The sequence below is a fragment of the Phacochoerus africanus genome, chromosome 1, assembly GCF_016906955.1.
Source record: "Phacochoerus africanus isolate WHEZ1 chromosome 1, ROS_Pafr_v1, whole genome shotgun sequence".
Classification (NCBI taxonomy): Eukaryota; Metazoa; Chordata; class Mammalia; order Artiodactyla; family Suidae; genus Phacochoerus; species Phacochoerus africanus.
In genome coordinates this window covers 231497098-231523409 of record NC_062544.1, presented here as the reverse complement: position 1 = coordinate 231523409, position 26312 = coordinate 231497098, and the positions used below count along the sequence as shown (strand labels likewise).

At 34.5% G+C, this 26312-nt stretch overlaps 2 protein-coding genes across 3 annotated transcripts in view; one reads left to right on the top strand and one right to left on the bottom strand.

Annotated features, from left to right (window-relative positions):
- CIP2A (cellular inhibitor of PP2A) overlaps positions 1 to 17641 on the bottom strand; it is a 29499-nt gene extending 11858 nt beyond the window's left edge. Inside the window, exons 1-12 of the mRNA XM_047792936.1 lie at positions 17399 to 17641; positions 13438 to 13585; positions 12585 to 12697; positions 11103 to 11197; positions 10608 to 10704; positions 9606 to 9728; positions 9311 to 9456; positions 8873 to 8948; positions 5325 to 5543; positions 4132 to 4291; positions 2532 to 2673; positions 1362 to 1461 (exon numbers count right to left, since the gene is read on the bottom strand). Coding sequence (XP_047648892.1) covers positions 1362 to 1461; positions 2532 to 2673; positions 4132 to 4291; positions 5325 to 5543; positions 8873 to 8948; positions 9311 to 9456; positions 9606 to 9728; positions 10608 to 10704; positions 11103 to 11197; positions 12585 to 12697; positions 13438 to 13585; positions 17399 to 17500 — 1521 coding nt within the window. The 5' untranslated portion in view covers positions 17501 to 17641. The remainder of the gene's footprint in view (positions 1 to 1361; positions 1462 to 2531; positions 2674 to 4131; positions 4292 to 5324; positions 5544 to 8872; positions 8949 to 9310; positions 9457 to 9605; positions 9729 to 10607; positions 10705 to 11102; positions 11198 to 12584; positions 12698 to 13437; positions 13586 to 17398) is intronic.
- A 96-nt stretch (positions 17642 to 17737) lies between these two features.
- DZIP3 (DAZ interacting zinc finger protein 3) overlaps positions 17738 to 26312 on the top strand; it is a 130526-nt gene continuing 121951 nt past the window's right edge. Inside the window, exon 1 of one of the 2 annotated variants that reach the window (XM_047792914.1) lies at positions 17738 to 18264. The gene's annotated coding sequence lies outside the window, so the exon portion shown is untranslated. The remainder of the gene's footprint in view (positions 18265 to 26312) is intronic. The other variant, XM_047792925.1, reaches the window with a different exon arrangement.

The following is a 26312-nucleotide window of genomic DNA, read 5'->3' as shown; positions in this document are numbered from 1 at the left end:
TTAGTTTAAAAAATCTGGCAAAGATTTTTGAATGCTTTTGGTGCCTACTAAATGCATGTCAAATATTTTTGATTAAATTAATATTTAATATTTGATTAAACAGCATTCACAACTGACTGATGTTCTGAATTATTGTTTTATTTTTCTAGCTACCATTTAAAAGAAAATTGGGCTATAAAAATGGCTAATCATTTCCAAATTAAAGTAAAAAAAGGTAAAATTCAAATTAATTCAATAAAAAATTTTAATGTAGTGAATGAAACAACTATACTTAAAGTATAACTCCTTCATGTCAGTAAATATTTTACATTAGTACTTAGGCCCAAATCATCTATTCTGAAAAAAAAAATTATTGACATAATATCAGTTTGACTCAATTTTATAGTAAGTTGTTAACAGAAAAATATTAAAATATAAATCCTTTAAAATTATCAACATTTTACAAAGATAAGCGTCTTGTAGATACTCAAGTATAATCTAATGCCACAGAACCATTAGAGATGGCTTTTATCTCCAAAACCTTCATGGTAACCCTTCATAATGCCTCCCATGAAGGGAGATCATTATCTACTTTGTAGTCAAGAAAACTGGAGCTCAGAGAGGTGAAATAACTTGCTCAAATATGCACTGATTAAGAAATGGTGGAGTCAACATCAGAACTCCACCTCTTAAGCACTGTGCTCTCAAAGGATACCAGTAGCCCTGCCAAGTTTCCAGTTCTGGCTTCTACCCTGTCTACAGACACTGGAGACATCTGTGCTATTATAGTAACTTAATTCACACATGTTTGTTAAATATCTATTATAAGCCAAGTTTTGTGTGACTTGGCTTATAATAGATATTATACATCTATCTAGAGCTCTTACTCAGCTACTACTACCATAGCCACTGTAAGGTTAGCTATTTTCTGCACACCTCTCTAATTTTATTACCATTCACAGTCAAGTCCTTTTCTTCCAGATGTTCCCCTCCCATCTTAACATCCTAACTCGTCAAGCCCAATTAAAAACAAAAACCCCCACAACAAATACTACTCCCCTGTACCACAATGCCAACAGAAACAAATGAGGAAACCAGAAATACGTCACAAGAAAGGATGGGGTTGTTGAAGCACGACTATCTTGGACATCCTGGAGCGCTTGTGTTCAATCCCTGTGAAACTATGTAAATAACTGTGTAGTAAGAATATTATAGTTATCTAAGACAATTAACAATTTTTAAACTTTCTTCCAATGGCCAGTTTAAGAAAAACATTAACTTTCTAAAGGTTAAAAATATTAAAACAGAAGCATTTATATAGGAATATTTTCAGAAACATTTATATAGGAATCAACTTCAGTATCTGAAGAGTTTAAACTCACCTGAAGGATTTTGTAGAAGCTTACTTCCATACCAGGAACCAAGTGTTTAAGTTTGTTCATCAAATTAAGGGTTTTCAAAATTACATCAGCAGCAAGTTTGCTTTAAAAATAAGTTATATTTAACTTAGATAACTGAAAAATTGCTTAGAGATTTTTGTCCATAAATCTAAAGAAAACAAAAACCCAACATCTTTGTTCTTAAGCCTCAAGAAGATAAAGTACTGTTTCTTTCGAGAAGTAAAAATATCAGAGACCAACATCCTTAAAACCCAAGATCCAAAGAGAACTGGCACTAATAGTGTAAGTTCAGAGAATGTTTCTTTTTTGAATCTGAAATGCCAATACACTTCAACTTTCTGCTTAAAATAATTAGCGGCTTTGGCAACATGACCCACTTAGTTTTGTTACTAAAATATCAAAATAGAGGGGAACTTTAGGCAATGTAGAATGTCTAATATTTCTGAAGCTGTTTTTCTCAGCCTTGTAACTGAACAGGAGAACAGAAAAGTAAAAAGAAATAATTTTTTGTTCTTGAGGAGTAAAATTATTGACAATTACATTTATGGAAACCAGAATAAATCACAGTGTTTAGCATTTAGTAGGTCCTCAACAAAAATTTGTTAGATGAACTTAATTCATAGGGGGTAAAATAGGCTCATTACTATTAGTGAAAATCTACATTTAACCATAAGCTTTGACATGCTAAAGAACAAGAGTTTGTCTTTGTCATTAGGAAAACTTCAGCAGCGACTGTTTTTTTTTTTTTTAAATAAAAATGATCCCTCTGTTTTTTCATGCTTTTTCAATTCAAAATATAAAATTAAATGAATATAAACATAATTACTGAGGTAATGTCAAAAAAGGAACTCTAGAAAAAATGTTTGAGCATACAAGATTCTTAGATAATCACAATAAACTAAAACAAGATGAACAAACCTAAACAATGAAAAACAAACCACAGATATTAAGCTCTCTGTTCAGAAGTATGTAATCTATGAATTAAACTAATTTTTTAAAAGTTCAGTATAAAAACATTGTTAATTTTCTGCTACACCTTGAGGTAATAGGACAGACCTGAGGATGATTCTCCAAAAGGAATGAGTATCACTATATCTTAATTTTTATTAAGTTTGACCTCACCATTTTGCCATTTGGAATTTACATACTCACCACAACTCAGAATCTGCTACCTTTGTTCCAAACCCCAGATCAATCTTGCCATATGTAAACTGTTGTTCTATCAGAGTGGTACATTTGATAGTAGTCAGAATTTTTGCAATATGCATTTTTAGAGTATCATCTCCACACAGAGGTAAGTTTTGTTAAGGAACACAAAAAATTCTCAAAAAGCTCCTTCTATTTGTATAGCACTTGACAGTATTTAGGATGATTTCATACAAACTATCTTGCCATTGCAATCTGGTGTAATTATTGTTACATTGGCTCAATGACAGATTAGGAAACTAGAGCTCACAGCATTTAAGTAACTGATAAGTGGCAAGAGGTAAGACTGAAAGCAGAAGTTTTGGACTCAAAGGTAAAATAGAGAAAGGATTTGCTTTTCTACTGGATGTTAGTTTTTTCTTTTCTCTCTCTCTTTTTTTTTTTTTGGTCACCTCACATTATACAGAGTTCTCAGGCCAGGGATCAGATCTGAGCCGCAGCTTCGGCAACACCAGATTCCCTAACCCACTGTGCTGGACTAGGGATTGAACCTTCAACCCAGAGCTGCTAAGAGGCTGCAGATTCCTGCCACAGCAGGAACTTGTGGATGTTAGTTTTTTGTTAGCAGGTATCAAGATGGTTCCATCAATATTTGTTGAAATAAGATATTTTCTCATTTGTTTTTTCTCAATTTCTCTTCCTATATTATAAGTTATTTTAAATATCTAGCATTAAAAAAAGGTCAAGTTTGGTACCATTTAATGAGAGAAAGCCCAAATATTTTATAGATATCTCTAAGGTCAAGTTAAGTAATCCTGTGTCTCTATAGCAGTGGTTTTCCACTCTGGCTGCATGTTAGAATCACCTGGATAATTTAAGCAATCAATCACAAACACTCCTCCACCCCAGTGTTACACATTACTTCAATTAAATTAGAATCTTGGAAGTAAAGTTCAGGTGTAAATATTTTTTAAATATTCTCCAGATGATCCTAAGACATAGCCAGGACTGAGAATCACTATCATTAAGAAAGATGAAAATTAAGGAGCAGCAACTGAGAGAGGAGATTAAAGAGATGGAGTTTGCTCTAAGGCAGGACAAAGCTGAGCAAATTCTTGTTGCTCTGAGATACAAGGTACCTATGAAGTGTGATGTCATCTTCATTGAAACATTTATAGAGATATTAATTTTTAAAACACAAAAACTAAGCTAAAATAATAACTACCAATATTTCTTTCTTCCCTGATACACTCCACCAAAGAATGGCACAAGTTACCCAGGGGTAGCAATTAACATCAAAAGAGTAACAGTACACGTATTTTAGATTTTGTCTCCTAATCTCAAATTATGATAAATATGTACCAATAAAGTTTAAAAAGCATTTCTGAAAATGTTCTTTAGGTTGAAAGTTTTACACAGAAAAACAAGGAGGAAAAAAGCCTAGATAAGTTTTTAGGAGACTTCATAGAGAATAGTTTAAACTTCAGTTCAATAATTCTGAATAGATTCACACATTAGTAACAAAATTATACAGACAAAATGCAGTAAATACAATGCTAGAAAAAAATAAAGTTATTTAATTTCCATGTTTAAAACTGAAGGATATTTAACAAAACTTCAATGGCCTTGACCATCCTTTCACATTTTTTTCTTATTAAAGACTCATCTAGATTCTGTTCTGTGAATTGAAGCTGATCGAGGATTGTAGGCAGCAGAAGGGTCACAAAACGGTCGGCTGAGGAACAGTTAGCAGTATCTATGATATCCTGCAGAGTTAATCACCACCAATGATTAAAAATAAAAAGAGATGGAATACAGAAGGCATAGTCACCCTTGAGCTGCAACACTTTTTAAATTTCTTACACAAGTGACCCTTGAATGATGTGAGGGTTGGGGCACTGACCTTCCATCCAATTGAAAATCTGAGTATAGTAGGCCCTGGCTCTCTGTGTCTATAATTGTGCATCCACGAAATCAACCAACTGTGTGGACTGTGACGTACTGTAGTATTTACTATTGAAAAAATTCCACGTATAAGTGGACTCAAGCTATTCAAACCCATGCTGTTGGAGGGTCAACTGTAATTACTTCAAAAGTTCATTGACCTGTGTCTCCTATTTAAAATCAACTCCTTTATCCAGTCTAAAGGGCTATAATGTTTTTTTTTTCTCAAATGGAACAGTGAGGTTTTGGGTTAATTAAATGCAACTAAGACTTTTTAAAATGGACTATATCTGTGATTTAAAAATTATTCTCAATTAAAAGTATATATTGAAAACAAATATCCTAAATTTGCTAGATGTAATTACAGTAATTAAAAAACAGACGCTGGTCTTAATTCTTTACAACCACAATTCCTATCAAGAATCTCAAAGGGGTTTTTAGACACAGAGAGCCAGGGCCTACTATACTCAGATTTTCAATTGGATGGAAGACAGTAGATAGTATCTACTGAGATGGAGAGACAGAATGTGCTACTGCAGGAAGTACAAACACCAAGAAACCATATAAATCTTAGTTAATACCCTTACTGACTATACTAAAAGGAGTATACATAAACTATTTAGTGAAAGAAAACAAAATAAACAAAAAGAACACTTGCTGATATTTGTGACTTTGCAAAAAAAAAAAGAAAAAAAAGAAAGAAATTCAGTAGCTTAATGGTAGGGAGTCTAGTAATTCAGAAGTTTTCCTAAACTATATGAATAATTGGAAATATATTATGAACATACTGGAAAACAAACTGTTCACTGAGAATCATAAAAGTGCAAAAGTCAATTTTGTTAATTACTCCAGTACCTCAAATATTTCCTTGAACAACTCCAGTGCTAAAATAGAACAGTCTTCTGATCCATCCAAAGGTTGACTTGACCAACGAAGTAGAACTACAGTAGGTTCTAAGCATTTAGAACGACTTCCCAAAATGGTGTTGCCAGATGGAGACTGTTCAAATATCATCTGTGTGAGCACATGGCGCAGCTGAGTCACTGAACAGAAGGCAAGAAGTAATTCTAAAACCTGTGCGATATAAAGTCTTTATTAAATGTCGATTTCATCAGACTTTAATGTACAAAGCAACCAAAAAATAAAGTTGGAAATGGTATACATTTTTAAATAAAATACTCTAAAATAAATATTTAAAGCTGCCTCTAATTTTTGAGTATTATTTTTCAAAATGTGCGAGTTTCCAGAAGGTTACAAAGAAATTTGTTAATGACAAATGTGAAAGCCAAAGAAAGGGCAACTTCAACTCATGTTATATACCTTCCATAATACTTAATTCTTTTCAGCACAAACTTGTTTTAAAAATATTAAAAAAATTAGTAATTAAGAATACTTGCTATCATGCTGATTTAAAAACTGTTATAAAGCATACTTTAGGATAATATTTAAAAATGGCATCTCAAAGCTTCAAAAACTTAAGGATGGTTATTTTCATACTATGTTTGCACAATGTTGGCATTATGCCCTTTAGATTGCGTCCCTACTCTACCCCATCTCTTCTTTATTTCATAACTGAGCCTTACTCCATTACATAGCATCAAGTTCTTTATTAACTACTAAGTTAAAATCTACCTTATTTCATACACTACCAACTTACCACTTAAAAACAGCTACTGGTATCTCTCTGCCTACTCATTTTCTACCTTTCTTCATCTGTTTCTTATAAATGACATACAACTGGGATTTGTGTTTTAATCAACCTGAGAGTATCTGATTTCAACAGAATTCAGCCCATTAGCATTTACGATGTAGCAGATGACAAACTCTTTGACTTACTCTCTTTAAAACATAACTTATAGTACTTGTTTTTGAATAGATAACACACTCCCTTGGTTCCAAAGTCAAAGGTACTAGCCTGACCTCTAGTTACAATCTCTGGAGGCAGCAAACCTATTTCTTATTTATCTTACCAGAGGTATATTCTGCATATACAAGCCAACACTTTTTAATTCACACTTTCTCTTTGAAGTATAAAATACAGGGAAGTGTCATATCAATCGCTACTGCAAAGCTAGATGATTCTCCCAAAGTGAATATACCTGTATACTTACTTTAGCATTATGTTAGTGAGATGCACTTATTTTTTCACAGGAAGCTGCACTTCACACATTCTCACTGCTGTGTAGTATTCCAATGTATAAATATACCACAGTTTATTCATCTCTTCCACTGTTTTGTTTTGTTTTTTAAACCTGTTTCATTACTGATGGCATTTAGGTTGTTTAAAATTCTTGGCTATCGGTAACAGTACTGCTATGCTTTGATGAACACGTAATCAATTCTTTGGGACAAATATTTAAGAGTAGAAGTGCTGGGTCACAGTTTATGCATAGTCTATGTTAGTAGATAATACCAGTTTTCACAAGTGGTTGTACCAGTTTTCAGCCTATGAGTACCGCAACACTCTTTACATTTTTTACATTCTCATCTATATTAATATTACCCATATTTTTAAGAATCTGGTGGGTATGTATTGGTATTGCATTGCTATTTAAATTTGCGTTTCTCTGATGATTAATAAAGTTGAGAAACCATTTCATATTTATTGACCAATTCAAGTTTTTTGTCTTTTGCTTAGGTTATCTGTTGGGTTCAGTTTTTTTTTTTTCCGATTTATATACACACATTATGTATTTATTTTTATTGTCTTTTTAGGGCCACACCCTCAGCATATGGAGGTTCCCAGGCTAGGGATTGAATCAGAGCTGCGTCTGTGACATACACCACAGCCCACAGCAACGCCAGATCATTAATACAATAAGCAAGGCTAGGGATCAAACCTGGGTAGTCATGGATACTAGCTGGGTTCGTTAACCACTGAGCCACAATGGGAAGTCCTATATGTACACGTTTTTAAATATGTTTTAGATAAGAGTCTTTTGTTTAATATATGTATAAATCTTTTACCACTCTGTGAGTTATCTCTTCACTCTCTTACTAGTGGTCTTCTCATAAGCAGAAGCTTGAAATTTTAATGGAGCCCAACTTATCAATTTTTTTCCCTAAATAATTGCTTTTTTTTTGTTTAAGAAAATGTTTATCTCAAGGCTGTGAAGATATTCTGCTAGGTGTTTCTTCTAAACGTTCATGATTTTCACATTTGGAGGTACAGTCTTTATGGAACTGATATTCACATTTGTTAAGAGGTGGGGTCAAAATTCAGCTTTTTCCCATATGGATATTCAATTGATCCATGTCACTTATTTCAATGACTGTATTTTTAAGACTGTACTGTTGTCAATCAGGAGATATATTCTGTGGGTTTGTTTTGGACTGTGCTCTGCTGCATTGGCTAGCTGTCTATCCTATGACAATATCACACTATTTACTGGAGCTTATATATTAAGTTTTGATGTCTGGTATTATAAATCCTTCAACTTTGTTCATTTTTTTCAGGATAGTCATGGTTATTTTTGGACACTTGCTTATCCATGTGAAGTTTATAATCAGCTTCCCCGTTTCCACATATACCAAAAACAAAACAAAAACAAAAAAACTAAAGGCTGATATAATTTTGATTGACCTCAATGTGATAAACTCTTCCAATCTATGAACTTGGTATATATATCTTTATTGTTTTAAGTTTTTTCTCTCAATGTTTTATAATTTCAGAGTAGAGAACTTGTAAATGTTTTATTGGATTTATCCCCTGAGCATTTACATTTTTAAAAAATCAGTAAGTGGTACCAGTTAAAAATTTCATGTTGTATTTGTTTAACATTTTCTATATGTCCTTTGTTGAGCTTATAGACATGCTCTGTCATAGGGTATACATGTGTTCAACAGGCACCGTGAAACAGTTTTCCAAAGGGATTATGCCAGTTTAAGAAGATTCAAGGAAGGTTCCAAAATACTGGTAACATTCTGTCTCTTGCTCTAGATACTGGTTATATGGCTGTGTTCAGTTTGTAAAGGTTCAGAGATCTTTGCACTTAGATTTTTCTACACATTATAGTTTTTTAAAACTTTAAAAGAAAGTCACGGAGTCCCCATCATGGCTCAGCAGAAACGAATCCGACGACGAACCTTGAGGTTGTGGGTTCGATCCCTGGCCTCGCTCAGTGGGTTAAGGATCAAGCATTGCCATGAGCTGTGGTGTAGGTTATAGATGCGGCTTGGATCTGGTGTTGCTGTGGCTGTGGTGTAGGCCGGCAGCTACAACTCCAATTAGACCCCTAGCCTGAGAACCTCCATATGCCACGGGTGCAGCCGTGAAAAGGAAAAAAAATAAATAAATAAATCAAATAAATCAAATAAAATACTTTGTCAAGGGGAAAAATGGGATAATGAAACAAACAATGTCAAATTCTAAAAAAAAAAAAAAAAGTCATGTTTTTACATACCTTTGAAGAAGAATCAGCATCCTTTCCATTAAGAAGACCTAATACTTGATTAAGACACGAAGAAAAGTGCTCATACCTAGGTTTAAAACAAAATGAAACTGATACATTAAAAAGGATTTACGTTTAAGATAAATTATACCATTCATATATAAAACTGGTTTTGAAATAGATTAATCAGGATATGTGTACCTTGGAGAATGACACAGCCTCATTTACCTAAGACAAAGAAGGAGATATACACACATACCCTTGTTACGCTTTTATATTTCAAGTCAGAAGAGCAAAAAGAATGGGAATAAAGCACATTAAAACATTTCAATTTTAGTCTATTGTAAATCAGTAAAGTTCCACTTTACAAAATCTAAAAAAGCAGTTTTATTTACTAACAGATAAATCTTGGTTTATAAAAAATTACTAAAATCTGTCTCAGAGCCATACCTGGTAAGATAATCAGCAATTTTAGGATTCTTAAGAAGATCCATCAGTAGATCAACTGAATACTTTCTAGTTAGCGTGCCATCACCATTTATGAGAATATTAAATATTAGTTGAAAAGTCTGATGAATGTTTCGAGCATGAAACAGCTTAAAAACAAATCAGGTAAAGTATATTATACAAAAAAATTTAAGTTGACATCAACCTAAAACTCAACAAAGAGCCTCAATCACTTTTAAAGTATTAGAGCTTATAAACTTCAGGATTATTTTCATAAATTACAAAAAATCATATTTACCTTTTCCCCAACCTCTTCGTTTAATGTCAAACTGGATAATATTGAAAGTGCAAACACAACCACAGTTAAACTACTATGGGCCAAGAAGCTTATGAGAGTTCGATAAAAAGATTTCACATTATTCTGAGAAAGAAAAAAATTAAAAGAAAAATTATGAGTGTTACAGTTTGTTTTAGAAAGTATATCTCACACAGAGTAGGTAAACTTAATAAACATTACCTCCAACTTAAGAGAAAATTCAAGAAATGAGTGAGATGGTACTTTCATATATTGCTTATAGTAGTATATAGTACATAAAGTATAGATACATAGTATAATAGTAGTACAATATTAGTGGAGAACAGTGGTTAGTCATGGGTTTATGAGCAAATGTTTACCTTTCTCAAACAGTTCAATGGCTCAAAATAACCTCTACCCACAAAATAAGACCAGGTCAGAGAAATCCAGCACATGGACAATGAGATATTAATTTGAAACTAAACAAGTGGTACTGAATATTGCCCAGCAAGGGAACGGTTCACAAAGCATTTTAAAGAATCAATGAACTTTCTAGATTTAACATATTTCTCACAGTGGTTCAGTTAACCTCATTTGGGTGCCTTTACTTATAAGTACTGGTAGTGATGCTAGGCACTTATGATTCTTTCTGGGAGAGCTGCAATTGATTTTGTGGAAATATGAGACTGAGATAAACGAGACTGCCAGCGGTATCTCCCTTCTATAATTTAGTATTTCTTATATTATTCAATATGACAAATAATGGGATGCTACAAAGGAGAAAAACTTTTAGTATTCCATAATTGCATTAACTCAATTAAACATATATGAAGGCTGGAATACTTCAAGTTATTTATATGTCAATCTGGTTCTTTGTTAACTTTGGTTAGCTGGATAACACATGACAATTTCTGTTAAACTTTTTTAAAAGGGAAAAGGTGAATAAAAATTGTTTAAGCATAGAACCGACCACAAAAAGAAAGAAACATTTTACAAACTTCTTACCAAAGTCTTTATGTGCGTTTGAACAGAAAGATTGTGGCGACAAAGATTTGCCAATAATCCTAGACAAGGCATTGTCAACTCATCTTCAGAAGACTGACTGTCATTTTAAGGAAAATAATAAAAGATAAAAACATTAAATTCCTTCTAAATTACTCAAAATTATATAGGAATTTACACATTTAAATTCCTTCTTTTTTGTATGCAAAAAGAAACATCTGATTAACAAGTGAAGACTCAAGATTTGAATAGTATTGATCATTTATTTCACATTTTGAAACTAGATGATCCCATTTAATTGCAGTGTTGAAATACAGAAATAACTGTCAGAGTAACCATGTGCTATCTCATCAGTATATTCTTTTGGAAAGAAGATTAAGTCTCAGTCAGTTTAAAAAGTTGGAAATAATTATTTAAGAAAAACTGAACTATTATACAGTTTTAGTTAGAAAAATAAACCAGTTGATTATTTGCTTTCATGTTTGGCTGCATACTTACATATGATCAATCAGGAATGTAATTAATTCATCTATATTTGCACCAGAATGGAAAATTTTGACGTTATATGTTAGCCTCTGCAGAAGCTGAAGGCACTGAGAATAAGAAAATAGCAATGAATATAAACATATAAAAACATTTGTGTGCTCACAAGAATGAACTTCTGTGGATATTCCAAGCAAGTGACCATTTTAGGAGGAAGAGTTTAAAGCAAGAACTTTTCCTGGAAGTTCCCTTTGTGGCTCAGTGTTTAATGAACCCAACTAGGATCCATGAGGAAGCGGTTTTGATCCCTGGCCTCACTCAGTGGGCTAAGGATCCGGCATTGCTATGGCTGTGGTGCAGGCTGGCAGCTGTAGCTCTGATTTTACACCTAGCCTGGGTATTTCCAAATGCCATGGGTGTGACCCTAAAACAGGTCACAAAACCCCACAGTGAAAAGTAGATGCCACCTCAGACCTGTTGGAATGGCAATTCTCAAAAAGACAACTTTTCCAGTTCTTAAAAAGATTCTAGCTACTTCTTTTTTAAAAAACACATACAAGTAATAAGACTTGAGAGTTTCATCTCCTGATTCACACATTTCTATTCACTCTATCTCTAATTTTTTTTTTTAAAGGACACACCCACGGCATATGGAAGTTTCCAGGCTAGGGGTCTAATCAGAGCTGCAGCTGCCGGCCTATGCCATAGCCACAATGACGTAGGGATCTGACCTGTGTCTGCAGCCCACACCACAGCCCATGGCAACGCTGGATCTTCAACCCACTGAGCAAAGCCAGGGATGAAACCCACATCTACATGTATCCTGGTTGGGTTCATTAACTGCTGAGCCATGAAGAGAACTCCTCATTCTATCTCAAACAGAGCATCTTGTCATCAACATGGCTTATTTAGTCATGTTAAACTGATACACAAATTAAACAGACATATTCCATCAATTTTTATATATTTTTTGTATTTTACCATCTTTAAAACTGCCCGTGAGTTTAATTTCCAATGTTTTTCTTTCTTACAACTGATGGCATTTTAGGTTCAAAGAAACATTATGGGTAAAAGAGTTTTGAGTCTATGCATAAGAATACCAAATCTCTAGCTTCAATTTTTTTATAATGGTTCCCCAACAGATTGAGACTAGATGTCAACTCAAATTACAATTTTAATATGAAGAGCTTAAACCTTAAAATGCTGACATCTGTGTTTATAAGTCTGTCAAGACAGTTATAATGTAGATTGGTTTTTCTTCAGTAGTAGTGCTAGATATAGATAAAGTTCCCTTCTTTAAAACTCTTAAATAGTAGTATATATGTAACCAGCCAGCTTTTAAATTTATGAATGGTGAGAACTATGCCTAATAATGCAGCTATTATTACAGCATATGGCACACTAAAAGTCAGGACTATATAATAGCATCAGTTTTGATCTGAAAATCAGGAAGAGAGAACAAGTATTAAGTAGAAAGTACCATGTAGGTGGGTATACCTGCAAAAATACCGAATCACTGTGGCAAGTACTGCTCCGACAAACCACTCCTGCCAGCACACTATTCAGGTTGTATGTATTCTGAAGACAGTCTCTGGTTTCATTGTCTACAGCTGTAAGTTAAAGTAAAATGATATGAAATAAATCATTCTATATATGGTCTTCATGGATGAAAGTTAAGTAATTTAAAATTTATTTCATATTAAATTTACCATTATATAAAAATAATAAATATGATACGGCTATTTCGTTTGCAAATACCTTCCAAATTAGAAGTTTAATCATAATGGTTACTATACTGGACAACAAAGATAAAGAACATTTTCACCATTTACTGGACATGCTGCTCTGTGTTCCTACTTCTGGATCACTGGAGCTTTTTAAAATAAGTACGTGTTAATTTTATAATTAACACACACAGAAATATCTTCCCTCTACCCCAAACACAATTCAAGAGAAAAGGTAATCGCTGAATGAAAACTTAAAAACTAATGATTAGGTAGGGATAAACAGAAATAGTGACACTTGCACTTTCAGCCTTAGCTCTAAGTTCAGTGTAGTCTAACAAGAAAGAATGATGTTTTGATCACCAGCTATGACTTTCCAGAGTGCTGTAGTTCATACTGGTATCATGTGCACCTTTTTTTAAAATTCAAAAGTAGGCCCTTATTCCCCAAGGTACATTTCATTTCTATAGACCACTAAACCTTTGATATGCTTTAGAGTCTTTGCTCCAATAATTTTAAGAAAGGATGTATATAATACTCCCTCTTCAAGAAATCTACGATAAAAAAATATTTCTGAAAGGTCTTGTAACAAAGAAATTCTATGAAAAAGAAACAAAATACATTACCTAGTTGAGACAGTAAACTGACGATACTTAAGATCAGAGGCACACTTATGTTTGGGTCTTCAAGTAGTTCTACAAGGCAACTCAAGCACTCACTTGGTAGTATCTGATTTGATGTAAATAATCGGGTGAGTTTCTGTCCGGAAATTACCTAGAAAACAGTCATTAAAATGTGTTAAGAATTGGCAATTTTCATTTCTTCTCCAAATGAAAACCCAGTTCTTCCAAAGTGCTACTGCCACACTTTCCTGATTTAGAAAATTCATGTGTGCTGTTTCCTCTGCATGAAAGAGTACCTATTCCTTCACTCACTATTGTAGTCATTCCAGTCTGTTTTGTTTCCTCCAGAAAGCTTTCTTTAATCCTCTTCTACCAACTAGGTTAGGTTTGCCCACTATACTATCATCTATTATATATTTTTATTTCATAAGTGAGCAAGCTTTTGCCAACCTAGCAATATTTATCCTCCCCACTACACTAATCACTTCATGAAGGCATAGACTACAAATAGACACTCTATTACCAGTATATTTATTGAATAAATGAATTCCATATATTCATCCTACCTTCTCTGAGGGAGGCAAATAGAAAGTGGAAAGCAGGTAAATCCGAAGGCTTAGCTATAGGATTAACTATATGATTACTCCTTCTGTTCTCTACCAGGTAGGACCTGAGCCCAGAAGTCAGAGATTACAAAGAAGGAAGTCAAAAAAATGTAACTAGCCAGGTCAGGCATTGAAAAATTTTATCATTTGTTATTCCATTTTCACTCCTTTTTTATAACCCTATAAGCATACCCCCTCTATCTGTACCACTTCCTGAAAAGGTTATGCTGGGATTGAAGGCTGGGAATAGCTGTCAGACAACAATTTATTTTCAAAACACGTTGAGTATTAGTCACTATTAAGCACACCTTTTTGATAAAGATAAAAAAGTTACTTTAGAATTAGATTAAATCTGTCTTAGACACTTTTATTTTTGAAAGACTTTTTAAAAAAGACTGTAACTGGACTGTTTTAGCATCCCTTTATCTTTCCTTTCTGTATCCCTCTTTTATTCCCTCACCCAGATGTCAGCTTTGCTTCTAATGCTTTACTGATAAGAGATCTTCAGAATGCTTGTTCCCACAAAGTACATGTTTTAACCTTAAAGTCTATCAGACTGAAAAAACAGGCCCAAAGATGACATTAGATACCGATAGTAAATATTTTGGGGTAAGGAAACTTCTGAACTTGTATTTTTTGCCTGCTTACACAGCTAGCCCTCTAAAAGATTAAGACATCTTCTGCTTTAAATACAATTCTCCTCAGGTCTGGACCTGTATTTCAACAATGTAAGCATTCTAAGATACAGTATTTATTTATTACAAGGTAAAATAAAAAAAATTACACATTGTCCCCTTTATTCATAGGCATTGAACATTTGCAAATAGGGATTATTTCAGTAATAACTAATACTTTGGCACTTACTCTCATCTAGTCATTGTTCTAGGTACATTATGCATCTTAATTCCTTTCATCTTCAAAATAAACCATTGTTTCAGAGATGAGTCAACTGAGGCATGCAGAACTGCGATATAACTGGGATTCACTATTCCTGAATCCATGCTTATAATCATTACATAAGATTAGTGCTAAGAAACTAAGTATGAAACCAGCTCAGCTCTGCCTATCATAAAAAATTTTTCAAAGTTCAGGCTCTGCAAAAAGAAAAAAATATAGAAGTGCAGCAGTATAGCAGGGTGAATAATCGTTCACATGATAACCATCTTTGTATTCTCAGATACTGCTCTCATGAGGTCTGCACAAAGATATTCACTGTGAATACTGTTGAACAAAATAGTTAAAATTTTAAAATCTGAGAACACCAAGGAGTGTGTAGATAAGTGACACTAAATTTCATATATTTCTGGTGGGAGAGTACATAAGTAAAACTTGTAGAAAGCTGTTTGATAGTTTCAACTAAAACTTACTCTAAGACCTAACAAATTCTGGAGTTCCCATCGTGGCGCAGTGGTTAACGAATCCGACTAGGAACCATGAGGTTGCGGGTTCGGTCCCTGCCCTTGCTCAGTGGGTTAACGATCCGGCGTTGCTGTGAGCTGTGGTGTAGGTTGCAGACTCGGCTCGGATCCCGCGTTGCTGTGGCTCTGGCGTAGGCCAGTGGCTATAGCTCCAATTCGACCCCTAGCCTGGGAACCTCCATATGCCGCGGGAGCGGCCCAAGAAATAGCAAACAAGACAAAAAAAAAAAAACCTAACAAATTCTACTATGAGGTATCTAAGAGAAATGAATATATACATCCATAAAAAGTATAAAAATGTTTATAATAGATTTACTCATAATTCCACTCGGAACTGCAAACAAGCCAAATGTTCGTCAACAGGAGAATATATATAAACTGTGGTACATTTGTACAATGGAATTCTAAACAGCAATAAAAAAGAATGAAGTACAGACACCAGGACAACATGAGTAAATTTCATAGATTTCATAAGTCATAGCTACTTGCATGTACACAAGTTTTAAAAAACTCACAATATCAAGCTCCTCATTTAAGATTAATGAACTTTAAGCAATGTATGCATGTTATCTCTAAATTAAATGGTAGAAGAGTTTTTGGTAAACTTCTTGAAAATTTTGAGAACAGAGTACCAAGAAGCCAATCTCTAAGTCTCAAATTTGAGGTCTCTTTCAACTCATGATAACACTCTTCCTTCAGATTCACAACATACCTGCTTATTCTCAAAGAGAGCTAACTTTTCAGATTAGAATCTAAAAACAATTCCTAATTCTAAAACCATCAGCTCTGCTTATTTTTGAGGCTTCTGAGGTCCACTAGCACACTGTCCTATCCTAACTGAAAAGCAAAGTCTTAGGATTTAACAGCTAACCCCTTCATTGTTAAGACTGTAGGGATTTGTGGAGATAAGACATGAAAAAAGAAAACGAATGTTCTTAGGAGATAGGCACCTGAAGTGAAAAGGAATACCAGTGAAGCTCCACAAAACAGTGTATCCAATTATCACAAGGCTGATGTTGCTGTGCCATTTACAATCGCCTTCCTCCACAGTATCTTCCTAAATCTTTGGTTATTTAGCCTTTTATCACAGTGTTAATTTTAAAATATGTTCTATTTGTTCAATTCTATGTTAACATAATTCTGTTAGAGAATTAAAGTACGCTTTGATTGAGCTTAATTATTGTCTTTTATGAAACTGAGGTCAATATTAGTTGGAATTCCATGAATGCATAGCAGGAGTATAACAGCCTAAAAAACAAACAGGATCACAAAAAACTGTGAGTATAACTTTTAACACAAAATAAGTACACTCTAGAAGCAAATCACTGGGAAATATAGGAAAAAGTGACAATTCAGCATTTTAGGACTGAAAAACTGTGAGCAACAGATTTTAGCAATTACTAGTGAGGGAGATTGCTTCTTAGTCCAGAGAAAGCTGAAATAATAATTTTCAAACTCGAGTTCAACATAAGTTCAAATAAAAGCAGTAAGTACGCAACAGGTTCAGGCTGTAAACCGCCTAAGTGACAAGGCATACATTTTTAATCATTACTCCCCACCACCTCCACCTCTGAGAATAGAGACATTCTGAGAAGCCTCTGTTACAATGGAAAAACCAAAATAGGAGGCAAAGGAAAAGATAACACCTCCAAATACAGCTTAAACCCCAACCTTGGGTCTCACCCTCCCTCTTCCTAGGGCTTTCCGTAGTTACTCTTTCCTTCCTGCAATCAGCTGAAAGGGGAACTTTGGGACAGGGTAGATAGATAACCGTGGGAATTCAAAGCTAATAATCACTTGCCTTCTTTACCAACACAAAAAAAAATAGTGGAGGGAGCAAGTAGCTGTCCTTTGTTTTCTAGGTTAGGCCGCTATATAGCAGCCACAAAGTGACTAAGGCTAGAGGAATCCCATCTGGTCCTCCATCCCGGAGCCCCTCACCTCCAAGTGCCGCAAAAGCTGGGTGGCGTTCGCCTCCGACTTAACGGCTTTATACTGACTGATGGTCAGGAGCAAAGACTTGAAGCAGGCGGTGGAGTCCATCGGGACCCGCCACAGCCCAGCTCGGGGATTACCACCACCCTGCCAGCTCCGGCTTCACCGCGCTTTTTTTTTTAACTTTCGGCCCCACCCACTCGGTCACAGAAGCTTCCGGTTCCGGTCGAGCTCCGGAAGTCCCTAGACAACCTGAGGACTGCAATCAAGGAAGAGAAGGGAGGGAGGGGCCCGGTGGTGGAGGGAGGAAGGAGAGTTGGGGTCGGGGCATTTTATGAGTAGGTGAGGCGAGCTGGGGGCTGTCCTTTCAGACCCTTGTTCTGAAAAGCCGCGAGGCTTTAGTTCGCAATTCCGCGAAGGCAGGACTTCTCGCGAGAAATGAAATTGCGGCTCCACCTGTGAAGGGGCGGTTGGGCGGGCGCAGGGGCTTTCTATTTATCTGTGAGCTCTTTTTTCATTTGTTTCCTTGGCCTTCGCGCTGGCTGGCCTGTTTTTTCTTTGTGCATCATCCTCTACCTGAGAAATGGTCGCTTCCCCCTAGTCTAGACACGGTGAGGAGCTCTGAGGAGGAGAATCTTGGGCTCTAGATTTTGAGGCGGCCTGGGAGGGTGCTTTTTTTTTAAAAAATCGCTCCGAAGTCCACCCTTGTATTAAGGATTGTTTTTCAGGGTAAACCTATGGTCTTTCGGATTTTGTGGCAAGCTAGTCAGGCCCTTATGATAGTCGTTGTCAAACTTACTCGAGAAGGCTACTCCAGGTGACTCCTGGGCCAGGTATTGCTCCGGAGGGTGTTCTCATTAGCGTCAGTTTTTGTAAGTGAAAGTGTCTTTTTATCTAGCATGATTGATTGTTTTATAAATCTCGGTGTCTGTGAAAATGGCACTGTTTGCGGGTTTTCATCAGAGCTAATAGTATGCATGTGTGTATGATGAAATGAGTCAGGCTGGTTCTGGAGCATTTTGCTTAATGTTGAATAAAGCCTTAAAAACTAATTTGGAGGAAATTGTAAGGATAGGGTACATGTTCTTTTAATTAAACCCTTTGTCAGAAATCATGTTTTGTCAATTAAAGTCTATTTTACGTCACTACACTTTTAAAGACAGGAATTACTTTTATAGTGGACAATTTAAAAATTAAATCTGAAACCTTAAAATAATAATTGAGACATATATATAAATCATTGGGTGATTAATGTATTTATGCATTCATTCATTCTGTAAACGTACTGATTTATAAAGTAGGCTAGATCTTCCAGTCAGGGAAGAACTGTCTAGCAAAGGAAATATACTAGATAGCTAAGAACATCTAGAATTCACCACAAAAATTAGAAGGACCATGCAGTTATGGTGAAGAATAGAGCCAGGCCGTCTGCTTACAAATTATAGCTCTGCCTTTTACTGTGTGACCGTAGGCAAATTCTCATTGCTTCAGTTTCTTCATAAAGTTAAGTCTAACAGTAATACCTGTTTCATGGAATTGTTCATTCAGTAAATAATTAGAGGCACGGGTTTAGGCACTAGATTCAGTGAATAAAAGTCCTACTGTCATAAAACAAAATTTCTTCCATTACATTCTGAAAGGGGAAAGAAAAGCAATAAATAATAAAGAAAAGTGAGATAGAGAAAAAAATAACCCATAGAATGGTTCTTTTAAACCATTCTAAAGTAATAGTTTAAAAGAAAGGGAAATGGGAGTCAGAATGCAGAAAGCAGTTTGAGGAAATACTTCAAGAAGCTGAAGAAGAGAGTCATGCTTTCTAAGAGGAAAAATTTCTAGGTAGAATAGAAAGGGCAAAGGCCTTGAAATGGGAGTCTAGCAGTGTGTATAAGGGAGAGCAAGGACACCGCTATGGCTGGAGAAGAAGGGGTGAGAGTAGTACAGATGAAGTAATGTCAGGCTACTATAAAATGGGTTAACCAACTAAGAATTTAGAACAGTTGTCTGACATAATTATCTTCTCAGCAAGTGGTAGTTACATCTTAATTTGTTGGCAAATACGGTGATAGCAGTTTGGCAGTGTCAGACTTCTCACTGGTAATGACAAGTGTGTCATGATTATCCATCCACATTTTAAGCTAAGAGAAAGGGTCAAAGCTGGCTTGCTGCCAAATGCCATCTTTCTTTAATATCTTGCATTTTAACTTGAGCAGTCACAAATTTTGCATCTCTTCTGTAAAGTATTTATTTTAATGTAAAATAATGTCTTTCTCAAAAAATCTACAAGAAAATTGATGCAAATTTAGTAGGATGTACCACTGTGGTAGCTATGAGAAGATCTGAAGTTTTCAGTAAGAGATATTTATGTATCCTAATATCGGAAACGGAGTCCTATATTAAGACCCAGAAGGGGAAAAGGAAGAGCAAATGAAGCTGGGTCCAGAATTTAGCTTGGACTCCATCCTGAATTCAGTGGTGATCTCCTATTCTAAACTGGGGCCTGACTTACTTAGGTATGTGTTTTAGATTGATTACTCTGGTAGCTGGAACAGGCTATGATTTTGAGGAGGATAAGCCCAGGAATAGAATTATTTAATTTGCTGGAGTTTTTCCACAGGATAATTGAAGTGGAGATAACAAAAAAGTGACAAATTTAAAAAATATTTATGAAGTGAAATAGGCAGGACTTAGTGAATGATTTCAAGTGTGAAGAGTGAGGAGAGGGATGAAACAAGAATGGATTCCAAGTTTCTAGTTTGAGTGGTAGGGAAGACAGAGAAACTGCTTGAAGTAGTATAAGTATTCAGGTTGTATTTTATGTTCAATGAAATTTTATACAGTTTATCATGTAGTCTTGTATCATTCTCATTAAATTTATTCCTGGGTATTACATAATTTTTGTTATTGTGTGTTCTCTTTTTCGCCTATAAGTTTTGTAATCGCTACTGTTAAAGAGAAACTGATTCTTGGTATATCTTTTATCCAGCCTACTGACTAAAATTCCTTATTGATTGTTTTGCTTACTCTTAGACTTTCTGGCTGTATATCATCTGCAAATAATCATTTCATTTCTTCAAATATTTGCTGTCTTTGTTTCATTAGTGTAATCTCTAAAATATGGAATAATCATGATGATATTGAATATATCTTAATCTTATTACTTAATTAAATGGGAAGGACCAGTATTTTAAAACTTAGAATAATTTGTGCTATTGACAAGATATTCTTTAAAATGTTTAGGCAATTGCCCTTTATACATATTTTATTTAAAGATTTGCTAAAATTTCTGCTAAAAATTATCAAAGGTTTATATTTATATATCTTATTTTTCCATTTAAAATGAGAATTCAATGGAGTACATTGCTTTTATTCTTGGGATAATAATGACTGACATATATTGAGCATTTACCATGTGCCAAGCACTGTTCTAAGAACTTAACTATTTAATATTATGTCGTTTTAGATTTATGATCTTTACAGATGGAAAAAACTAATAGGTGAAATAATTTGCCCCAGGTCACACAAGTAGTAATAGTAGCCAACCTTATATTTGCTATGCTGCAAATATTTTATTCAGGATTTTATATTTATGTTTGTGAGAATTTAAAAATATTTTTTTCTTTATTCTCTCTTTTGGAATTTGGGTTGTATGTTACTTTTGAAAAATGAAAGTTTTTCATCCTCTTTACTATGCTCTAGGATAATAAGGATCACCTAAAGGTGATTTTTAAAGGAATCATTTGATCCTTGTAGATTGTGTACAACTGGCCTAAAAAATCAAACTAGATAGCTTATTTCATGGTAGATCTTTAGACATATTTGAATTTTTAATATGGTTATGGATCTGATAATTTTCTTGAGTTAGCTTTGACAATAAATTTTTTTTCGCGTATTCTCTAAATTTGAAAGTTCATTGATGTAAAGTTGTGTCAGTATTCCAATAATTCTCTTAATCGCCTCTTTGTAGTTTTAAATTACCATTTTCATTCTAATATCTGTTTTCTTAGTTTGACTTTCCAAGGATTTGTGTTATTTTATTTAGCTTTTCAAGAACCAACTTTGGTCTTACTCTTGGGTTTTGTTTTTTTTTTTTCTTCTTTAGAATCACTAATTTTATTTTTAACAATTCCATCCATATACATATATTTTTCCTTCATTTGTTCTTTTTATAGTTTTTTAAAAAGTTGAAGGCTTAATATATTTCCATTATGTATTTTTTATTAAAGATTATTCATGCCGGAAAGATAAAAAACAAAAACAACCAACAGTAAGAAAGTGAGCATCTGCATTTTACTAAAATGTTTAAGTATTTTAGACAGGTAAATATTTTTTAAATGCTATTCATTTGTGAAATATTTAATGAATGCTAGTTTTTTTCAAAGAGCTTAGATTTTGTTGGGGGAGTATGCAAACCAGAATATGTGCTTTTCAAGAGCAATAGAATGGTATAAAAGCATATGATGTTTTTAGGGCAAAATATTAATTTTCAAATTCCTTAGGGATTAAGAGGAAATCCCTCTTTTTTGTAAATTTTTATTGCTGTCTATACATTTGATGGAGCTGTTTTTCCAAATTTACAGTTCAGGAAACACATTTAAGGGATTTAAACAAAACTTGCTTACAAGCTAACAACCCAAGGATTGTGTAGCTCCTTTATTTCTTGTGGAAGAACTTAAGCACATATCTTCAATGCCGAGTAGTAAATTTTTGACATTTTCAGTGTCATAGGATTTAAGTCATATTAGATGAATCATAATGAAGTAATGAACTATATTTTTGATAGAGCAGAGTTTATAGAATACTAAATATTGAAATATGGGAATTATTTCAGAGATGTGACACAGTGCTAGTTAATTCATTTATACACCATATATTTACTGAATGCTTGAGTGACAGGTACATTTCTAGGTTTTGGGGATACAGCAGTGACTTAAATAGACAAAGAATTTCTACTCAAGTAGAGCTTCTATTTTAAAGGGACATATAGAAAAAAAGATACAAGTAAAATATATGAATGTGAGTAGTACGTGCTATGTAGCAAAAGAAAGGAAATTTGGATAGTAAGTATCAGAGTCAAGATGGAGTATTGATCAGTATTTGCTGCATAGCAAATCACCTCAAAACTCAGTGGTTAAAACCATGAACATTTATTTCATGGAGGCTCTGCTTCAGCTGTTTGTGGGGAAGGGGAGATCTCTAGAGCTCAGTTGCAGTTATGGAGAGGTGTCTGCTAGACATCTGGGAGCTGTTGAGTGGGCTGTTGAATATATTATTTGTAGTTAAGGGAGAGATCAAGTGTGAAGATAAAAATTTAAAGCCTCCAGACTAAATAATATAGGGTGAGTAGGATAGAAAAGACTGAGTCCCAAAGTACATAAGTATTTAGAAGTTGGAGAGATGTGGAGGCACCAACAAAGAACACTGAGAAGTAGTTGCCAGAGGAGAGAGGACTTATCTTGATCTGTGGTTGTCTCTAGGGATCCATATTACTTAGAGCATCTGGGCTGCTTTTGACTTCTGAAGGAGGGCTATAGGTCAACAAAGAAGAAAGTCTTAATCTATGTACAAGTTTACTCTTTACTTTTGCCTTCAGAGGCCTTGAGGGATGCAGAAAGATCGGTGACTTCATTCTTTAAATCAATATTGAGTGCTTAAAATATGCCAGCTAGTATGGTAGGCACTGGGAATATGGCAAAGGGATTTAACAAAAGAAAAAAATTTCCTGACTCTGGGACTTCCATGCTAGTAGGGGCATGAAACCAAGTTAAAAGAGATTATTCGGTAGGCCTTAATAGCAGGTGAACAAAAATTTCTTTGGCCCAGGTTCCAGAGATTCAAACAAAGAAATCAGTGACAGAAAATTGGCAGAGGTCTAGTTATGAGTTCACTTTAATACTATGTCCCCACTAAGATTAAAACAATTCAAATATATACTAATACTAAACTGATTTTACCCTTTACATCCAGAAAACAAAGCCTGTACAATTAATGTCAGCTCTCATTTTTCAGAAATGTTAACCATCACAAAGCCAGAAAACCTTAGTAAACCAAAATTATTCTCCATTTACAACTATTCTTCCCATTTCATTTCTTAACTATCAAGTGTTATGATTCAGATAATCTCTAAATGATTTGCCAAACCATAAAAATAACTTTCTCACTTTGCAAACAACTCTTGAAACATTTTTTTCACCTGTATATTTCAGACTTCAACTCTCAGTTAAGAACGGTAGGTTTGGATAATTTGGATAAATGTTTTATCCTCCATTTTCACATCTAATTTCATATCCCAAAATGAAGTTTGCCTTTAAAAAAACTCACAAAAATCCAAGTACTATCTATTGTTTTTTTTTTCAGTGTTTAATATTTTTTCAACATTAAAAAAAATCACTTTTGATTCTGAGTTGCTTTCAACATCACAGGTACAGACACATTTGTATAATCACCACCAAAATCAGGATACAGAACAGTTACAGCAACTCCCCAAACTTCCTTGTGGTACCCCTTTAGAATTGCCCTTTCCCCCACTCAGAAGCTTTGCCAACCACTGATCTATTTGTTCTCTGTCCTTTCTTTTGTCTTTTCAAGAATGTCATGTAGTAGAATCATAAAGCATTTAAACTTCTGAGTTAGTGTAATACTTTTGTGATTCACCCACTTTGTTCCAGATGTCAATAGTTCATTCCTTTGTACTGCTGAGCAGTAGTACATTGTGTGGGTGAAGTATAATTTGCTTGTCCATTCATCTGTCAGGAGCATTTGCTTTATTTTTAGTTTTGATGATTATAAATAGATCTGCTTTAATATTTGTATACTAGTTTTCATGAGAACATAAGCTTTCTTTCTTTTCTGTATGGTAAATACCTAGGAATAGGATTGCTGTGTCATAAAAATGAGTGTGTTCAATTTTATAGGAAACTGCTAAACTGTTTTCCAGAGGTGCTGTACCAGTCTGCATTCTCACCATCAATGTAGGAGGGTTCTAATTCACCAGTTTCCTTCTTCATTCTCGATCATCCAAGTTTTTTTTTTTTTTAATTAATTCTCTTCTGTTTGAAGTACTGCCTTTAGCAGTACTTTTACTGCCAATCCTCTAACAATGAATTTCATCAGTTTTCCTACATTAAAAAATATCACCTTTATTTTGTAAGGATGTTTTCACTGAGTAGGTATAGAATTTTGGGATGATTGCTTCTTTGAACACTAATATTCTGTTCCACATCCTTCTGACCTCTATTATTTTTAGTAAGAAATCTGTAGCCATTAGAAGTTTTTCTTTTATAGTTTGCTGTTTTCTCTGATTGCTTTTAAGATTTTTTTATTTATGTCTTCAGGGTTTTTTTGTTTGTTTTAGCAGTTTGATTATTATATGTTTGAGTGTAGATTTCTTTGGGCTTTTTAGGGGAGTTCACTGAGTTTGTTTTGTGGGTTTATAATTTTTTTTTTACCACATTTTGGAAGTTCCTGGCCATTATTTCTTCATTACTTTTCCCCTCTTCTTCTGGTACTCTGGTGACAGCAATATTAGAACATTTGATTTTGTCCCACAAGTCTGTGAGGGTTTGTTCATTTATTTCTCATTTTTTCCTCTTTTGTCCAGATTCTATAATTTTTATTGACACCTCTCTGTCATCTCCATACTGGTATCTGTCTCATTCACTGAGGTTTTTTTCCATTTATTTTTTGTTTTTCTGATAAAATTTCCATTTTTTCTTTTTTTCCTTTTTCAGCTGCACCCACAGCATGTGGAAATTTCTGGGCCAGGGATCAAATCTGAGCTGCAGCTGCAACCTATGCTACATCTGCAGCAACACTGGATCCTTAACCCACTGTGCTGGGCTGGGGATAAAACTGGCACCGCCATAGAGGCAAGCTGGATTATAACCCACTGTACCATGGCAGAAACTCCTATTTTTTTTCTTTTGTCTACATTCAATTTCTTCACTAACATGTTCCATTATTCTTTTGGTTGCCAAAGTGTTTATTCCTATTCATTGAAGCATTTTTATAGTAGTTGAATTAAAGTTTTTGTCAGATAATTTGAACATCTATGTTATCTTGGTTTTAATTTTTTTTTTTTTTTTTGCCTTTTAGGGTCACACCCACGGCATATGGAGGTTCCCAGGCTAGGGGTTGAACTGGAGCTGCAGCTGCCGGCCTACACTGCAGCCACAGCAACACCAGATCCAAGCCTCATCTGTGACCTACCACCACAGCTTGTGGGAACACCAGATCCTTAACCCATTGAGTGAGGCCAGGGATCAAACCCGCAATCTCATGGTTCCTAGTTGGATTTGTTTCCACTGCACCATTATGGGACCTCCTAAAATTTTTTTATTATAGTTGACTTACACTGTTCTGTCAATTTCTGCTGTACAACAAATTGACCCAGTCATACATCTATATACACTCTCTTATATTAACTTTCATCATGTTCCATCACAAGTGATTAGATATAGCTCCCTGTGCTTTGCAGCAGGACCTCATTGTCTATCCATTCTAAATGTAGCAGTTTGCATGTATTAACCCTGAACTCCCAGTCCACCCCACTCTCTTCCCCTCCCCCTTGATAGCCTCAAATTTATTGTCTGTGTTTGTGAGTCTATGTCTGTTCTATAGATAGATTCATCTGTGCCATATTTTAGATTCCACATATAAGTGATATCATATGATATCTGTCTTTTTCTTTCTGACTTCATTGGGTATGAGAATCTTATGTTGCTGCAAATGGCATGATCATGTTCTTTTTCATGGCTGAGTAGTATTCCATTGTGTATATGTACCACATCTTCTTAATCCATTTATCTGTCAGTGGACATTTAGGTTGTTTCCATGTCTTGGCTATTGTGAATAGTGCTGCAGTGAACATAGGGATGCATTGATCTTTTTGAATGAAAGTTTTGTATGGATATATGCCCAGGAG